The sequence below is a fragment of the Centroberyx gerrardi genome, chromosome 1, assembly GCF_048128805.1.
Source record: "Centroberyx gerrardi isolate f3 chromosome 1, fCenGer3.hap1.cur.20231027, whole genome shotgun sequence".
NCBI classification, from domain to species: Eukaryota; Metazoa; Chordata; class Actinopteri; order Beryciformes; family Berycidae; genus Centroberyx; species Centroberyx gerrardi.
The window spans coordinates 11,017,852-11,038,204 of record NC_135997.1 but is presented as its reverse complement, the minus strand read 5'-3'; the positions used below and the strand labels follow the sequence as shown (position 1 = coordinate 11,038,204).

Here is a 20,353-nt window from a genome sequence, read left to right as displayed (position 1 = left end):
CCCCCGCCCCGCTTCTTTCCCCTCTCTCTTCGTGTGGACAGTAAGTAACCTGAGTCAGAGAAGAGTGGCTATGGGAAAAATGTCAGGAAACAAAGACAGAATTCCCCTTCCATCGATCCCAAGGCCTCTCAGCCTATCTGTCACTACAGTTGCCAGGGGAGGAGAGGCTAAATAGGAAAAATAAATAAAGAGATAGATAAAGCGAGAGAGCATATCGCCCGCTCAGTCAGTTTCACAAGGGCACCTTAGCGCTGCTGTCTTCATCTGCACCTAGTAGGGCAACTGTAGCAGCATGGAACTCCCAGTCTCTCTCCACACGGCTGCTGGCCCCTAATGATGTTTTATAGTGGTGCACTGGCAGACAGGCTGGGCTTGTGCTCTAGCTGGGAGAGGGGAATAATAGGAACATATCAGCAGAGCTCTGCTGGCCTTATCATTGTCACCACTGTGCCAGCACCAGGCCCAGTGGAGAGCTTCATTTCATTTGTAAAGAGAATTCCTGGGGTAAGGAGATGGATGATACGTAATGATGCCTAATTCCGCTTAAGGCGTTGAAGGGTATTACTTACTGTGGAATCAAGGTTAAAACCAATCCGGTGCAAAATTCCTCAATGCTCAGGAAGAAGGGATTTCAGTAATTCGCTCCAAAGAGTGAGCCTGCGCCCACTCTGTCTCGAATACGTTTGAGGATTTTGTCCCGCATTACGTTTGGCTTCAGCAGCTGTGCCGGGCGGGCTGTGGCCCTCCGACTGGTTTATAAGTTTCTCCTTTGCTATCTTCAGAGAGAAGCTGCCCTCACGGTACACACTCAGTTACCAAACATAGTATGGCTTCTGTGTCATGACATTTAAATGGCCCCTAAATCACCACATTGATTTGTTTTGATAAGAGTGTTGTAATTTGATTAGGTACGAAACCCTAATTAAACAGAATCCTGTCTCGGTGGGAGACCATCCATGTTAATATGGTGCAGGTGGTACAGAGGCAAGGGAAAGACAGAAAGGCTATAAAAGCTTCCTTTAGGTGGCGACAATCTGCCTTGAGTAGAGTGGCATTGAGAGGGTGTCAAGGAGAAAAGGGGTTCTAGTCTCTCCGCTGACTTAAGAAGGTTCAGAGATGTCAGAGATAAATACATAAACTGAACACATGAAATCTACACTAACTCTTTCTTGAATTCCCTGCCTCTTTTTCTCCCACATGTTGTGAATGGCATTGAATCACTGAATTTATCAAGACGATTTTTTTGATCCTATGTTATCCATAATTCTTTCATAGTGTCATTGCATATAAATTACAACAGCCACGCAGAAGTCGCATGTAACACTTTATAATAAATTCAGGCACTGAAATGACGGTTCTCAGATTGACTGGCAGCCAAAAACCCATTGTCTAGATTTAAACAAGGCTGGAAAAAGCAGCTAAGATGTGTGATTGTGACCATTTAAGCAGCGTTATGCACAATATATAAGATAGATTTTTCACTCCTTTGATCTGTTTAGGTTGATCACATGCATGCCAACAATGCAGCTTGAGCAGATGTTGAATATGGATGCTTCCAGGAATGGTCTTACTCTGCATAATTTAGGGAGATTCTGTGTGTGTATGTGTGTGTGTACATGTGTGTGTGTGTGTATGTGTGTTTGTGTGTATGAAGTCATTGTGTATTCCAGGCATGTGATTTAAGCCTTTAGCTGGCAGCCTCCGTGACAGAGCCCCTCTCTTCTATGAGCATGACAATCTTGCATTTGTCCGAGCCTTGAAACACCCTTCCTTCAGCGCACGCACACACACACACACACACAAACACACACATACAGAGACGCACACTTATCTGGCTTGGGCTGTTTTTAAGGATCCTGCCGAAAGGACTTATCAGAGCCTCTGCTCTATATTGTATTGAAATTGCTCCCACACTTCAATGGCCATTGAGGCAATGAATAGAAAAGCGCTCTTTATTTCATTTTTCTCCCTCTCCCTTCATCTTTAGATAACTCCACTGCTCTGTATCTTTCTATACAGTGAGTTTGGTAAACCTGTATGTACTGAAGCCTGCTTGCAGATGGGGCTGAGCAGCGCAGGAACTCAGTGCACAGAGTCATTTATAGAAATGAGAGACAGTTCAAGAAGGCATGTGTAATTTGTGTACTCTGTCCCCCAGTCGAGCTCTTCTGGGCCACTAGGCCAGATTTGTTTTATTTTAGCTTGCCAGTACATTAAAAAGACTTTATCGGCTAGCCTTGGGGTGTATCTTCATATTTTCTCAAATAAACCTGCTGCTACTGTACATAACACTACACGCTGAAATTCTGAATTATTAATAGGCAGTTTTATTTTTCTTCATCTCCCCTAAGCTCACATGATAGATACTACTGAAAGGGAAGTGCAGTCAGACCCCGAAATGTTGCTCTGGGGACCAGCGGTGAATTATGTTATCTCTATATAGCCAAAGCAGAAAAATTTTGTCGTTGAATGTTTCATTTATTAGCAACCATTATTGTTGTCGTTTTTTTGGCTGTGGTGTTTGCACGGGTGTTTGTCTCTCTTTCAGTACAGATGCACCAGTACGAGCAGAGTAGCGCAGATCACAACACAGCAGCTATATTTGCTTCCCCTTCCATTAATAAATCATAGCGTTTAACAAATCAGAGGCAAGTGGAAGATGTCACGATAAACATCCGAGATCTTCTGCTACATATTTGTGAACATGGGGGGAAGAAGAGGGCAGAAAACAGGGTAAGTGGGAAACAGAAACTCCAATATTAAATAACCAGAATATGAGCATTCATCGTTCCATTTTGCATAATCTGCTTTTCATGTTGATGTTTTTCCACTGACTCTTCTTCATTTGCTTTCTTTGCTACTACAGACGCATCTGTCTAACAGAATTTGCAGTGTGTTATACGAGAGAGAATTGAGAGAGATGTCCTGAGCGGAGATGAAACATTTAAAATGTCCGATAGCAGGACAGAAAAAAAATCTCCTGTGGTAGAAATAAACTATATCGTCTTTCTGTTGTACCCTCACTTTTAATCTTTAATTCGCCCCGCATCCCCATGGAAAAAAGTGAGACAGGCTCAGGCTGAGAATTCAGTGCACTTCTTCCAAGATTTTCACAATTAATAGCCCATTTGCAGATACATAGTGCAAGTACACTGAAAGTTTGTATGAGATTGGAGGCAGCAGTGGAAGTGAATGTTTTATTTATTACAAGTTCTCAAAATCCAAGTAACCCTGATGAATAATTGAATATAAAGCATGTAGGCCTTTGACTATCCCCACCACCAGACAGACTTCTTCCTGTAACACTTAGCAAACTACTGTAGGGTCAAACTCTGCAGAGCAATGACTGAATCGATAGATAGATAGACAGATACATACATTGATACATGTAAAAATACACAGATAAATACATAGATGCATAGACTCAATCATTCAGTAATTCACTCATACCTACAGAATGTATAAAGGTTAGACAATTAGAGTGAAAATTTGACAGCCACTAAAAATAGTTTCAGCCAGCCTGTTGTACATTTATATGGCAACAGAGCCTTATCTGTGCTGTGAAGTTTATATATTTAATTATTCGAACAGACCTCCCGACCAGTGTGGAGAAAGAGGAACAGGATATGAGACCACAAGTTGACCTCTGAGATGACCAGATTGGCCAGGCACATTAAACCAATTTGCTTGGTCAATAGGAGGCAGCGTATTGGAGATGACATGGGCACTATAATAAGACTGTGGATTTTCAGCATGCATTCACTTTTCCATTTTAATGTGTGTGTGTGTGTGTGTGTGTGTGTGTGTGTGTGTGTTGTGGTGAGGGCATCAGACAGAAAAATGGTTCATCAGGAATCCGCTGAAGAGTCATTTGCCTGATTCACTGATACCGGAGCTTGAAATTATGTCATTTTGTTTGATTGGAAGTGATGTTTAACTCAGTTTCCGTTCCACAGGCAGACTGGCAGCCAAAGTGGTTTAGAACCAAGTCCTAATCTGAATCGGTAATTATTTCGGGTGGATTTATCCATTACATTATTAGAAGGCTGTTGAAAGCATGACTGCTTTTGCTTACATTGCCTGGCATTTTGTCTGTTGTAACTGTTTTCTTATGTGACAGTTTGTCTTGTTTTCCTGACCTTGCTGATACTGCGAGTTGCGCACAATTCTGTAGCATTGCAAATACCGCCTACACCTCAGATGGATATGTGCATTCCGTACTTGACAGACCTTTCACTGTAGTGTGTTTTCTTTCTAAAATAGATCCATTCAGAATGCTCTGTTTTCTAGGGGAATCTGCAGGAATCTACCTCTAATCCACATAGAAAGTAACTTGTATATTTTTTGTGCACGGCCCCCAGGGGGTTTTGAACCTTTTGACCTTGGTGGATCTGGCTCAAACAACACGCACAGGGGCCAACCTAGCATCAACAGAGGGCACAAAAAAACAGAACAAAATATTACCTTCCAGACAGTGGAGGGATCCAGCTAAGATTCAGCCGCCATGTGTCTGTGTATGTGTGTACGTACGTGCACACGCACACATGCACTTGTCCTACCACCAGCTGTGCTCTGAAGCACAAGCCTCGCTCTTCCTTTAGTTTTGAATGGGCTTCCCCGTAGGGGCCACATACGCCCCGAGGGCTCTTAGATGCCCCCTGGGGTCCTCAGACTTACCGCTTTGAGCAGCAGGGTGTTGGAGTCAGAGCTGTAGATGGGTGCAGATAGGACCGACCTCATGGTAATGTGCACTGAGAGGCACAGCACACAGAAGGCTACATGGGTGTACATGGCATGGCGATGTATTCTTTGAACTGCCAGCAGCTGGGTCTCCTTGCTGTAAATCAAACACTTTCAAAGTCAAACAAAGTGGAACTAGCACTGCTGTGTCTTGGCGCCAGTCCAACCTGAGAGAGCTTTTATTTCTGCCACATCCTCCTTCACTGTGCCCCCTAGGCATGTGCTGTAGAGACAACACAGAGCTAAAAGAATGAGTTATGTGAATCTCCTCTCACCTTCTCCCTCATTAGTATGAGAGAAATGATTTCTGTCTCTCTTTCTCTCTCATTCTTTCACTTTCTCTTTGTCTTATACAACACAACTTCAGCTTCATTATTATGTGATTAATTGATCAGAGGAATATACCATGAATACCATCTCATTGGGTCTAATCTCATCTAACTACTTGTCAAAACAAAGCATTGTAAAACAGGTTTAATGCCCCTCACAAAATTACCTAAACATTGGATAAGATTGCAGTAGTCCATTCTGGATGGAATAGCAATTTGAGGAACATTTTCTGCTCAGTGTATCCTACCAGCATATGCTTGTGTGTGTGTGTGTGTGTGCGTGTGTGCGCACACTGCTGTGTCTGAGAAGGCCTGTCGCTATCTAATAGGAGAGATCCCACTGTCTCTTTTGTTTCCCCTTATATTTGTAGCGCAGTTTGAAATCTGACTCCCGTGTCTCAGGCCTTGTGTGTGTCTGAGGGGAATTGACAGGCACTGTGTTTTGCGCTGGCTGTTATCTGTTTGTGGCAACAGAGCAGAATGAGTCGGCACTCTCAGACGTTGTTTCCTAAACAAAAGGCTCACTAAGTGGTGGGCACACATGATCCGTCGTCAAATCGTTTGGCTGTGCCTGCTCTTCAGGGTACTAGTGGTGATGCAGAGTGCTAATGCCATATTGAAAATGGTATATTTGGCCGGTCTAGTCTCTTTCTATTGTACTACACAGTTGTGCTCAATAGGCCCCTCACTGGCTTTTCGTCTTGGAGAGAAATCTTTTTGGGGCCTTTAGCATTCAGATCAATTGCCGGTCCGCTCCACTTCTTATTGATCTAAGCTCTGTTTGGTGCAGAAATATTTTATTATCTATGGCTCTGAGCATTATTTGGTGAAAGAACTTGGGTACACTTCAAGCAATCCCCCCCCCCCCCCCCCCCCCCCCCTTCCCTCTCTCTCTCCCCCCACCCCTCTCCCTCTCTCTCTCTCTCCCTCTCTCTCCCTCTCTCTCTCTTCCCCCCCTCCCTCGCCCCCACTCCTTTCCTTTTCTGATTCCCTCTCTTTCCTTCTGCTCTTGTCATCTCAGATAAGCGTTGCAATTGCTCATGTTACTGACGACCCAAGCCAAATTCATGATGATGAGATTATCTTGTCACCAGTGCAGAGTGTATATGTCTGCTGCATCGATCCGCACGCAGTCTTAATAAATGAAGTACCACGATGGAGGCGTCGGCTCAATGATAACTCTGAACAGATCTTGCTATTTATACACACTCAACGCTGTTGACATGATGAATGGAGCTCAAATATTCTGCCCTTATCCTCTCCTCTCCTTCTCCTTTTCCCCCTCCTCTCCTCTCCTCTCATCTCCTCTCCTCTCCTCTCCTTTTCCCTCCTCTCCTCTCCTCTCCTCTCCTTTTCCCTTCTCTCCTCTCCTCTCCTCTCCTCTCCTCTCCTATTTCCAGATTGATGGGGTGAAATGAACCCCTCTCTCACATTGCCTCCATGCGTTGTCTTTGAGGTCACACTGACATGCTGAGTTGATGTATTCCCAGGTGGAGAGACATGGGTGCTGCTGTGGGAGGAACCAATCAGATGGGCTACAGGGGAGGGAGAGCAAGAGAGAAGTGAGGGAGAGCAGAGAGGGAAAAAAAACAAAAGATCGCCAGAGACGGGGCCCGTGCCTGTGTGTCTTTAAATGACTGAGGTTTGAAGGGGAGTTTATCTGTGCATTTGAAGGGAAGGTCAGCGGGGTTTAGAGCTTGAGATTATGTGCGATTGTTTCTTCTGTGGGCTCTCTGATTAATGCTAAAGCTAGCCTGACAGATTCTTAATGCACCATGGACACACTTAAAAGAGTTTGAAAGGAGCTGGCTGCCCAGCGCTTTGACAACACAGCATTAACCCAAAGCCTTTTCTGTCAGTTTTTACCCAGGTGTACGGACACAATCCCTCCCTTCCCCTGTCGCTCCTGCGCCTGCCCCCTCCTCTGCTCAAATACCTCATCACCACTGACCCGATACACACAGATAGGTCACCTTGAAGTGAAACCGGACGTAGTCCATCTGCTGCTGTGTGTGTGTGTGTGTGTGTGCGTGTATGTGTGTGTGTGTGTGTGACAGAGAGAGACACAGAGAGAGAGCGCAGGTGTGTGTAGATATATGAGTATATGTGCATGTATTGATATTAAACATATGTGTGCGTGCGTTCTGTGTGTGTGTGTGTGTGTGTGTGTTAGTATCTAACCTCTCTATTCTGGGCTTTTGGGAAATATCTGAAATCCTTTCATCCATGGAACTGTGCTTCCTGGAACAATTCAAATGGAATAATTTTGTTCTTTTATGTTTTTTGTTTATGAGTTCTCTCTCTCTCTCTCTGTCTCTCTCTCTGTCTCCTTCTCTGTCTCTCTCTCTTGTTAGCCCACAAACTTTAACACTATGTTATGAATTGCTCGCTTCACTAGTCAATTTTGATACAAATGCTAGATAAGAGGACTAAATAATATCAGTCTGAATGGGTAGAAAAACCTAAATGGACTGACATGCTCACTCAGATACTCGAATTGCTCCAAACAGTAGATTAGTAACAGAAGATTTTTAATTTGAAAGCGAGCCTGTGCCCTTACAGGCTCGCTTTCAAATTAAAAATCTTCTCAAATGAGTGAATTATTTGTTTGGAAATTTTTTTGATCATAATATTGCATTAAGTCATGATTTCAAATTATTGTTTTTTATAAATCCATATCTAAAGAGGAAAAACAGAGTAGATCTAACAGATGAATATGCTTTTTTTCATTTAGCTTCATTTTTATTATTAATGCTTCTTTTACTGAAACTAAATCATTGAGTGCTGCCTCATTCTCTGATATTGTGCACACAGGCAGTAATAGGTCATGAAAAGATTGCTGTAGATCAAGTGCAGTGGGCACCAAACTGGCAGAATAGCTAAAGACTCTCTAAAAAAGACCAAAAAAAAAGGCATCAATAAAGACTGGTACTGACATGTCGCAGATGGTGTCAGATATTAGGATAGGCTTGCGTTCTTCTGTTTCTTCTGTATAAATCCATTTTGGAAAAACAATCATATCATTAAAAAAAAACAACGGATCATTGCATCCTCCAAACGTAATTATTTTGTTACCAACGTTCTTAAGATATATAATTACCTCAATAATATTACAACAGTTATATTATCATGCCAGCTAATTTGCCAACTTTTTAAAATTGTGTATATTTCATTTCATTTCCTCAGTAGACTTCTTGCTCAATGGGTATATGTTTGTGTGTGGGTTTACGTGTTTATTTATTCACGTGGTTGCAAAATTCTACGACCCCTGAGCCGATGAAGCTCTTTCAAACTCGTTGGCTAAACTCTAAAATGCATGATGGGCAATCTGAAAACAAGGCAGTATTTTTTCTCAGTTCCTGAAAAGCAGACATTTGGGAGATGTGAGGTTTTCATCCGACAGTGACGATATGCGTGTTTATACAGTATGCGTATGATTAGGCATATTACCTCTGTAACAGCTTTGGTTTTTACATGCGCTGAGCTGGCTTTGGATTAATTAGGGTGAAGAGAGGTCAACGCTGACTCAAGACTATGGCTAACGGCAAAGCTGTTGTAGCTATCAACGAGCAAGGACCTTATGATTAGTAGTGTACCCACCGAGACCACATATGGCAACCCTTTCTCTCTTTATCCCTGCTTTCCTCACATTTCCAGATATATACAAATTATTTAAAATCAATTAAAGCCTGTTGTTCCCTTTCACTAAAGATTCAATTTTTCCTGTACCAATAATTCCACACAGGACTGATCCCAGTTGTAGCTGCCCAGACCAGCTGGTTAAATGTGTGTACACAAAACGTCTCAAGAAGGGGGGAAAACAACAGTGCTATTTTAGGAGAGCTGGCAAACTGCTGTGTTAGGGATTTTTGTGTGTTGGAATAAATATCTATGCCAAAAGCTACATTTATCATTTACCCCTGGGGCCAAACCGCCACAGATATGGATTGTGTTGATAGGAGAACAAACGTACTGTCTGTCGCCCCTCCTCTTCACAACAGAAAAGTTTCCTCTGAGCTGGCTTCAGAGATGGCAGCTGAGAGTGAATTGGCTGGCGAATTGTTGTCTCTGTGTTGCATTTTGAAGAGACAAAGCTGGTTGGAAACGCAGCCATACCAAAGTAATATCACAGATGATAATTTTGCAACTATAACAGCACCTAGGAATCTCTGCGAGTCAAATTAACAGACGTTAAAAATGAGGAGAGGAGAGGATAAGGAATGCCTCTTGCCCTTTTCAATTTGGGACTGAGCAAAGGGGTTTTTGAAGAAACAGGATTAGGACCTGTTACAGCTGTCCAGTGGAGTGTGATTTTGGAAGATTTCTTACTTCATCTCCGAATCCTGTTGTATTTAATGGTTTCTGTCCTGGCATATACCCTTGAATTTGCTCATTATATTGCATTGTATACAGGTGCCACTGCACATAATAATGATGGCTTAGGACACACACGCACACAGAGACACTCACACACACACACACACACTTGCAATGTCACTATTGTACATTCATGTATGTTTGTGTCCTTATGCATGTCCGCTGTGTTCCACCTCGGAGCCGTTTGAAAATTAATGAAAAGCTGGTGAGTCATGTTGTTTTCGCTCGGCTGTTTCGGAGCGTCCTCGTCAAAGACGGTTCTATCGATTCACTTCACTAAATGCCATCTCCAACCTGTGCGCAATACAGAAACATTCCCCTTTCGACCCGCCGTCCGCCGTCACCCCCCACCACCCACACCTTGCCGCCAGTGACCAATTCCCCAGACCGGTAGCGGAGGATTATGCCGGAGTTCTCGCTCACTTCTTAAACCCCCAGCCAGCCATGTTTAATATTTGTGACTAATGTTCAAATATCTGGAGGTTATATGGATTTATACTTAATCTGCAGTTTTCTTTTAAAATATTTTTTTTCATTTCTTACTCTTTCAAACTTGGAGCACTTTAATGAAGTTCATTCTTGGGATTGGTAAGCCTTTTATGTGGACATTCCATTTTTGTTCAGTGTGTACGTTTCTGTTCTTGTCTTCTTTTTTTTAAAACATTTTTTTAAAGATTGTTTTTCCAGCGTTTTTGCTTTAGAGTATAGCCTATAGCCTACTGTCGAGAGTGACAGCATGGGTAGGAGAGACAGACGTGACATATGACAAAGGTAATGAGCTGTTTTTGAACCTGTGGCATTTCAACTATTATTTGCCTTAACTCACGGTGATTAAAGGAAACTCCAGTTTTCCTGTCATCAATCCAGCAAGGATAAAAATAGGCTTTAGTTAGAAGGGCATTTCACCCACAGCATGTCTGAACTTAATTACGTCCCTGTCTTCACTGTAATTGTTTGTTCGAAGAAGATTTTCACCAGTCTTTAGTTCATTCGATATTTTGGCATAATTTGTTTTGATTTAAATTAAAAAGCCCTAAAACAGCTTACCACGTGAAAACTATATTTTTCCAACAGTATCTCTCCTTGAGTGTTTAGACCACACTGTGTTTTTTCATTCTCACCATTTCACTGAGATTTTAGTCTACAGCTAGTTATTGCAATTGCACCAAATTGTGCCAGTGCTACAATTATGAACTTGAAATTAATTTTGCTACTCACATGCTATTTTATTGATCTTCAGAGTCAGCTTGCCTGACAAGAAATCTAATTGCAGGTGGTGAGCAGCCAGTTTAAATTTCCATCCCTGTATTGTGTGCTGTCATACTGATATGGGTTCCGTAATGGAAACGCTCATCTTATACGGACAGAATAAAATTTGCGTTATTTACAAACAAACAAAATAAAATCATTTGACAGGTTGCTGGAGTCTGGAGCCACAGTTGTGTTTTCAATGTGGCAGCGTATTGTAATCTTTCCCTTAGGGGATGTTGGTCAACATTACAAGGGTTTGTGGGTAACGTTATCCTTTAGTTAGATAAGGATGATTCATCCAATAATGGCTTAATCAGTCCATTAGCAAATCAATTACATGCATAGGAGTTAAAAACAGATTATTTTATATTTTTTGTAATTTGTGGTAAACAGATTATTCTGTATTACTGTATGCTTATTAAGATGTGCCTTCTGAGGCGTTTTGTTTATGCAGGATTTAGTTTAGCCCATCATTTGATTTTTCATGCATCACAAAATAGGCTCTTTGTAGAGTGTAAGATCTCCAGCACCTGTAGTGCGAGTGTGTGTGTGTGTGTGAGAGAGAGAGACAGAGAGTAAGAGAGAAAGAGTTCAAGGATGTGCGCTCTCGGGAGGTTTGCATTTTATTATTTTCTACGTGAGTTGATTCTCAAGATGATAATGACAGGCTTAAGAATGGAGTTTAACAACGCTTTGTTGACCAGCTCTCAGACTCGGGGTCTGTTTATCCCTTCACGGGTTTTTTTCCCCATGCTCTTTAAAAGTAATTTAGTCTCCAAAATTAAATGACAAACATCGCTATGAAGGATGAATGAGCTCCGCATAAGCAGCTTTAGAAACAGAGAAAGCAAACTGATGGACTCTTTCATAGCACTCTTCCAAGGCAGCTCCTCTGAAAGTCAAACGCAATTCTATTTTAAACCAGCTATCCCACTTGTACATAAGGAAGCTACCTTAGAAGTGTGACCAAAGCAGTCATTTGTAGACAGAAAAGAAGATGGTGTCTATGCATGCTTGTGCTCTTCCTCAAAAGGAATAATAAAGAAGCAGTAACAGTGCAGGTTGGAGTAAATCAGCTTTGAAGTGGTGTTTTTGTCTCGTCTCTCATGATGAAGAGAGACAAACTCCGCCGCTCCAGCCCTCCCTCTGCCCTGCATCCCCCCTTTTCTCTCTTTCTTCTTTGTTTCTCACCTCTCCTTCTTTGCTTTTCACCTATAATGATTTGACTCCCCTACTCAGTGGTTTGAATAGCAAGTGAACTCTTTCAGTGTGTGGCATTCTCCCTCACATGGAGTGGTTCTGTTGAGTTGGAGGATGCTAAAAGAAAGTAATACCGCCATAACAACTGGATTCATCTCCACTGGGCTCCTAAGTAGGCATCTCTAAAGACATAATATGACCAACCAAAATAATATGCAATCAGTATCAGTGGCTGCATATTAATTATGAATATTGCATCTTTGCTGGTGAGCAATAAATATGAAAGGGAGAGGTCATGCTGATGATGTTACTGTATATAAAAACCTTCAAAGTACTACTTATCCCTATTTAATGAGAAAAAAAAGCCCTCATTCCCACCAAACTAGCATGAACACAAAAAATAAAATGCAGTGCAGTTATGAATTATGGCAAACCATGACTAACAGGATGAGACAAGGTTGAGTTGGATCAGAGTAGCCTGAGTCACCAGCTTCCCGATAAAGCAGCAATTTATTAAAGGCCCTATAGTATTTCTAAGAAAAGCGAACAATCACAGTATTAATGGCAATGGCAGCTCTAACACATGTGGACATGGTTGGCTTTATATGGCTTCCATTAGACTTGCGGCACTAAAGTTCAGTTGAGTTCAGTGAGAGGTGAGCGAGTTGTTGTCTCCGAGGAGGAACTGTCAGTCAGAAGGAGGTTTCTCTTTTAGCTGCGATTGTCCTCACAGCAGCAAGCGGCCATCGTTCAGTCTTCTTCTTCACCTTTATTTATGAAGTGAGGGTTTGCTGTGCGCTTTTTCAGCAACACTCTGCTTCATACATACAATTACACACATTCACACCTGGGAGCTGCCCAGTATAACCGCCATCTTCTACTGTTTTCCATTAACAGCTCCACTTTGGGATCAAGTCTGAACTAGCTGAGTTTGACCGTCATTGATATTTGGTAGAATTGCAGATAGCCATCCGGTATTAGAGAGCTCATTGAGCCTGGCTGTTCACTCTAAGGCTGATGTGGGGAATTCACAGATAGTGCACAAACAGTGTGAAGTGAGCAATCATGATATTTATCCTCTAAATAAATATATCAATGGAAAAATGGGCATAGTTCGAGAGTAGAACTATTATTTTATGGGATCCTATTGGAATTTATGGGACCTAAATGGCCGATCACAGAAACCAATTGGTGCTTTTTCTTTCTTTTTTGGAGGAGAAGGCAAAGAAGTTTGAGTGCAGCACACCATGAAAATGAAAAAAAACAACAAAAAAAACCAACAATAAACTGCCCAAAAAGAATCGGGGAATGTTCTTTTCCTCCAGACAAACCACTTCCACCTGAAATGTGAATCCCCCTTGAGTGGTGTGGTTCAGGGAGAAGGCATTCTAAATTGCTCTGACTGTGTTATCAGTGTACGTATCTGGCCATGCTACACTACAGACAGAAAGGAACTCCAAACAATGTTATGTTATCTTGAAAAGCAAACACTGTCTCGGAGTGTGTCCGCTGGCTTCTTTCATAGTCTCCATTATATGCACAGCCAGGGCATTATTGTCATCCTTGCCTGAATATTTACCAAGATTTCCATTATATTCTCTATTTACCAACCTCAGTGGCACTTCCTTCCTTCCTGTACGTCTTGGTCTTCCAAATTATTTGGGAGTTAGTGGAAGATATTTAGCAGGCAGTAGACTGTGATGGCATTTAGTTCACTTAAGCCCAGTGATTGATTGGCCTGTTATCTCCAGGAAGACATATAGGACCAGCTAATTAGATTTGATCACTTACAATTGCTCCTCAGCCAGTGGGTAATCAATGGCATCTAATTATTATCTAGTTCCCCCGCCCCTTTTTTCTTACTTCCTTTATCATCCCCTCACTTTGCATTTTTACTATCCATTTTTCTCTTTTCCTCTGTTATTTTTCTCCCCTCCATCTGCATTTCTCTGTGTATTTACTTTCCTCCAACCTCAATTTCTCCCCCTTTCAACCTTCCCCCACTCTTCCCTTTTGGCTGTTGCAGAGCTACTTTGACTGTTTTCCAAGAGAAATAAACTAGAGAGGTTGAGTTCCCCTGGTGGAACTGAACCTCACACATACACACACACACGCATACTTGATACATATATCAAGTAAAAGACTGGAATCCAGATCTTCTTGGCTGACTGACAAGGTGAGGGAGGATTTGGAACCACTCTCACCTACTGACACACTCACATACACACACACACACACCCACAGACAGAGTGAGTGCTATGCATGCTTTTGGGAGACAGTAAAGGACAAATGCATGTATCATACGTAGTGGGGTAGCGGGAGAGAGGGAGGCGGGAGTAATCTCGTCCCTGTGAGTAAAAGAGAGCTTTCCAATGATGTGTGAAAGAGAAGCTGCAATTTGTCCTCGTTCACCACCCATACCTAAGATATCGAACACACACACACACACACACACACACACACACACAGAAACAAGGCCCCATAGAAGCGGACAGTGTTCCAAAATGCAGCAACAAGGCCCGAGAGTAGAGTAGCGCTCCAATATACTGGTCCCATTTGTCTCAATCGGCCTGCTGTCTGCACGGTCAGTCTTAGGGCCTCAATGGGAATAGAGAATAGAGTACAGCTTTTCACACTTAACCAGCTAAGGTGAACCCTCACTGTACTCAGTATCTCCATGACCTACTTGCCCTAACTGGATAGACTACATACATCATTCACTCATTCATTACAATTCAACAAAAAAAAACCTTTTCACTATTCTGATCCAATACAAACCAAACCAAGCTCCGCTGAGCTGTACACAAAGTACCATGACCCAGCGCCCTTGGATTCATCTTGCATTCAAGAAGTTCAATGTGGTTCTGGACTTCTTGCAAGTCTGAGGTCAAGCCCAAATATGCTGCAATTTAGACCCCCTCCCTTCCCTTCCCTTCCCTTCCCTTCCCTTCCCTTCCCTTCCCTTCCCTTCCCGTCCCTTCTCCAATACACTGACACACACATTCTGCATTCACATCCCTCCAGAGAATTGCTCAGAATGAAGTACACAGAATGTGTAATAATAAAATCATAGTGATTGGCAGCCAAGCACAACTAGTGTTAAGTTGTGTTCACGGAAAATACTTGTAAAGTCTTTAAGCGTGAAGACGTGTATCTGCTTGGAATATCCCATGGCTCAATAAATGATGCTTAATGAAATCAAGTATTATATTATGTCTAACAACTGTAAAACTACTAGAGCTCTTGCCCATATTTATCACCCCCCCCCCCCCCACACACACACACACACACACACACACAATATCGTGTGTTCATTGTGAGCTTGGACTGGCTAAGTACAAAGCAGCCCATATTGGCCGTATGGCTCCATTAATTGGATAGTGGCCTGTTGTACTGAAAGGCCTGGGCAGCAAATATGAGCCAGTCTATTAGACAGACAGGAAGAGACGGAGGCTTAAGATAGGCCTGGACTCTAATTGGCAGGAAAGAGGTTGCTATGAAGTGGCGTAATGTGCTTTTTATTGGCTGGCGTGTGTGTGTGTGCTGGGGCGGGGGATGAGGGAGTCGGGGAGTGGAGGGGGGTGCATAGCGCATATGCTAGTGTAAGTAGGACGTTTTTTTGTAAAAGGCAGCTCAGCAGCTATGTGTTTAAAAACATGTGACTACCACTTGAGTCTTGTGGGATTCAGTGGTTGTTGGTGTATCTGCAATTTGACACAGTCAAAGCTCATGTTACAATAAATGTTATATCAGTACAGGTGACAAAATACTTTTCCCGATTTTTTTTATCAGAATGCAGCCAAGTGTCATAGGCCATTACCGTTTCAGGTATAAGATATTTCAGCAGTAATAAGCGACAAAAGTGACAAAAACTAAACGTTAAGAACATGAAGACGGTTTCATCTCTTTTTGTCTGTCTTTGTATTTGTTTCTGTAGTCTTTGTGTAGATTGTGATACAGATAGACTTGAGGTCATTTCAACTGATATGACATTCATAATGTGACAGAAATGTAATGGTTGGCCTGTCATCAATGTCCCTTTGCATTAATATTAAACTTTTACAGACTGATAAACAATTGTACTGTGCAGAAGGATATGATTGAGGTTCTTTTTTTCTTTATGCACAGATAAGGGGATTAAAGCAAACTCTTTCAAGGCCAAACGCAATAACAATCATTTCTATTAATCCATTTCTATTCACCCTGATCAGATGCAGAGGTGTCAGAGCTGAGTTGATTGAAAAGTGTGTCCAAGGATGAGTCCCTGGACATAAAAGTACAGAAGGGGCACATCAGTAAAAAAGCTTCCATGCTCCCCTTTTGAAAAAAAGACTCAGGCTTTTATTATTTCAATGCCAAATGATTTCAAACATTTATTCTTCTCTTATTCTGTGGTCAGATTCCAGCCTTTGATATATTCTGTGGGCGTTTGCTTTTAATCTTGGCGAAGGTTGAGGTTGAATAGTGTGTTTAGGTAGAGATAAAGGTGTTGGCAAAAGCAGGAAAGGTCAGAGTACTGAGGTGGCCTGTCTGACCTTCACACACTCCTTTTCATACTGAGCCACCGCAGAGCAGAGATGACATTGAAATACTCTATCGACTGTGAGTCAAGCTGCGCATGTAAAAAACTCTGGCACAAGGAGACATTACTCACTAAATATGACATTTTACTGGTATCAATTCAGGAGAGAGAATTGTGGACTTCTGTGGGATAATTATTTGTATTGCTGTGATGAAATACCTCTGCAACAGTATGAAAGCTATTTCTCTTGAAGGTTAAGACATTTGTTTCCAACATTCCTACAATCCATATGCCTCTGAGTGAAGTGGCAAAGTACCCAAGTGGGACTTTCTCCGCTAATTATAGTCAGAAAACATTAACAGTTTCAAGTTTATTTCTTCCTGTGTCCTGCGTGACTTATAGAAGTACCTATAGATTTGATTGCTTTGTTTTTGTTGTTTTCGTGATAAACTACCACTTGCAGTGGGTAACAGAAGAACAGTAAGGGTGACAGGCATGTCTGTAAATGCCAGAAAGCTCTCTGGGATCCTTGTGACCTTTTCATTATCTCGATTAGCATGATTAGAAGTCCCAATATACTTTGATAATGAGCAAGAGAGACAGACAGGGAGAGACAGATGGAAAGACAGAAAGACAGACAAACAGACGGACAGCCAGCCAGAGAGAGAGAGAGAGTGCCAATTTGATTGATCCAGACTGTATTAGCCAGCTAGCTGCAGTGCTGAGGATTGAGCAATGTTTGTGCAGTTTATTGTTGACGCAGTGTGGAGCTTGTACCATCTAGCATCCCATTATATGTTGTTGACTTAACACCATACTGTTTTCTTGTGTGACTGTGTGTGTAAGAGATTACCGTGTGTGTGTGTGTGTGTGTGTTTATGGTATGGATCCATGTAACATGAAGCCCCCCTGTGTATGATCAATGAGCCCCATGTCAAATAAACGCCTCATGGTTCAACATGTGCAAAGCCCCAGTGCTTCACAAGTAACTTCTCTCTCGATGTGAAAATAAAAATGTGCTGTTGAGACACCGAAGGCCAACAGCTGCAATGTTCCTGTCTCACAGAAATGTTGTAAAAGAAACTAGCAAATTGTAATTTGATTTGAGCAAGAGTTCTTCGTCGACCGCCGCTATAGCTTGGTCATTGTATCGGTTCCATATGCTCATCAAGCCTATTGTCTTATTTACTGGTTCAGTTCTCATTTCCTTCTTGATCCGCTTCTTGATTATGTGGAGCCTCTTCCTAATGGGTGGTGGCCAGATATGTTCAGCTCTGTTGTCCACTGTTGAATGTCTAATTAACCTGTGTTATGTAGTCACTGAAATGTTCAAAACTGAATGATATAGAGCCCCCCCCCCCCACCGCCTCTATCCCTCACACCCACACCCCCCACCCCTACTCTGCCCTCTACCTCATCTTTATTCTGCATTATTAATCATCTGTCACTGGGAGATCTTGTTTCACAGCAGGACACATCTCTGTGTAGCCCACTACATAAATTCTTTTCTCTCTCCTTCACAGACGGACAATTTCCCCACTGAGCCTAATTATATGGGTAGCAGACAACAGTTTGTGCAGAGGTAAGACTTGTTAAATGGCACCTATGACCATCACTACCTTTCTGACCTCCATTGTCTTCTGACCAATAGTCCCTCTACTACCCCTAACACCTACTGTACCGACAACTAATTGCCCTGGCACAAGGGAGGGAGAGGAAGGGCTTGCACTTTTATTTAGGTTTGAACATGGTCATTTGTTTTCTAAATTACTCTTCTCAGCACAAAATCAGTTGTTTGTTTTGCAAAACCCTCACTGTGCGCGTCTTTCATCATTTGGTATCTCTTTTAGTGTAAAGTACTAAAAGCCGATGAGCGCTAATGAATTTGCTATTTAATTGTTTTTTCTTTTATCCTTATTCCCGTTAATCTAACTTTTTTAAGGGGTGGAGAGGGTCATTTGTTTCTTTAAGCATTCGGGGACGGTCATGATTATTTTTTTCTTTTCCTAATGATTTTATAAAGAGTGCCATATTCCTCCATACATACTCTAATAAAGAATAAACTGTCCCTAGACTTCCACTGTCACTAATACAGCTTTGCCCACACTACACCTTAGCTATAGACCATGCGCTCATGCTTTGATTTGTTTTTCTTTATTTGTCTAGTAGTTCAACATTCAAAGACCCTGAGCGAGCGAGCCTCAGAGACAGCGGCCATGGTGACAGCGACCAAGCCGACAGTGACCAGGACACCAACAAGGGCTCGTGCTGCGACATGTCTGCCAAGGAAGCCCTCAAGATGAAGGCTACAGGCGTGAAACCGCCACCTTTGGAACAAGGTGAGTCCTCATTGGCAGATCTGACTGCCTGAGTAATGAAAGATGCTACATAAGCCAAACACACTTGAGCTAATTGGCTATCAATCCATTCTCGGTGCTGCCATTATTTATACTTGCCTGAACTCTCACAATCTGAACTTACACTTGTCTCCTTCACTCTCCCCTACTTTGTTCTCTTTACTTTTCTCATTTAATGTCTCTGTGCGCGTGTGTGTGTGTCTGTGCGTGTGTGTGTGTCTGTGTCTCTGTGTATTTGCGGGTGTGAGTATGTGTGCATTCTATACACGTCTTCAGTTTATCAAAGCAGACAAGCCCATTATGTTTTTATAAGCCCAACCACTTCAGCCTCTCCATTTAGTCCCCCTTCCCTGAGCACCCGTCCCTGAAACTTTGATAATGGAACATGGAAAATGACTTAGTGAGCGGCAGGCGATGTAGCTTCGTAGTGCGGTGATTAAATATGAATAATTATTCTAAGCGCTGTGGGTCGGGCAGATTACACATGACATGTGTAGAACAATAACTCCCCAGATATGAGTTTCAGATGCAGTCCCCCTCCCCCCAGCCACCTCGAGTGATTAGTACAGGGTCAGGGGAGCTAAGAGAGCCGAGAGCATAGGTAAAGCCTCTCTAAGTAATGGGACAGGAGATATGGTATATTTTCCACTGTAGCTACATGCAGTCATGTAGCGCAGTCTGGGCCATTACCCGCTTGGCAAAACAGATATCCCCACAGAAACACAAAGTCACTAAAATCTGTACACCAAGAAGAATGCATCTCAGCTACTGGATCCAGAACTACAATGCTGTATAGGGAACATGGATTCTCTATAATGGTGCTATTAATCCAAGGAACAGAAGGGCTGTTTTACTCCTTGCGGAAGGACAATGACAATTTGTGCAACACTCTGTGCTGCAATATGCATGTCTGACTAGATAGCATTTTTTTTCCTTTTCATTGGGCTTTAGAATGAAAAAAGTCACACGCATTGGCAAGAGAAATTGGCCAATTAAAAAGCTCCATATGTTTCTCATTTTGAAAATGTTCCCATTTAATCGTCCATGAGGGACTGGAAGAATCACATTTATACACACAACACACACGACAAAGTGAGTTAGCTCAGGGCAGAATGTGTCGGGCAGCTCGTAAAGTCAAACTGTCCCAGACAGACACAGAGTCGGCCAAAGAGTATTACTGCTGCCTGCTCCTGCCAGCTACTGCCTGTCTGTCTTTGAATGGAATCCACCTTTCTGTGTGTTGTCTTCAATCACTGTCCCTTAGACAGTGTTGAACAAGAGATTTTCACACCCATACACCAGTTAGTAGGCACTCTCTCTCTCACACACACACACACACACACACACACAAGCCCACTGCTATTGGAAACTCAATGAAAGGCTGTAACCTACCCTCACCCGTTTTTCACTCATCACTGCCCTCCCATACACACTCACCCTCCACTGTCTTCTCACCCCCCACTCCACGGCTCCCCTACCACTCCACCTCTCCTTGTTCGGAGAAATCGATTGATGTGAGATAAGACAGTTAACTGGCTGCAGCTGGCTGTGTTTAGCCAATAACATAAGGGCTTAGC

The 20,353-nt window shown here is 42.5% G+C and overlaps 1 protein-coding gene across 1 annotated transcript in view; it reads left to right on the top strand.

The window, feature by feature from the left end:
• pcdh17 (protocadherin 17) overlaps window positions 1–20,353 on the top strand; it is a 56,418-nt gene that overhangs the window by 4,641 nt on the left and 31,424 nt on the right. Inside the window, exons 2-3 of the mRNA XM_071910834.2 lie at window positions 17,943–18,001; window positions 18,586–18,758. Of these exons, the coding sequence (XP_071766935.1) occupies window positions 17,943–18,001; window positions 18,586–18,758 (232 nt within the window). The remainder of the gene's footprint in view (window positions 1–17,942; window positions 18,002–18,585; window positions 18,759–20,353) is intronic.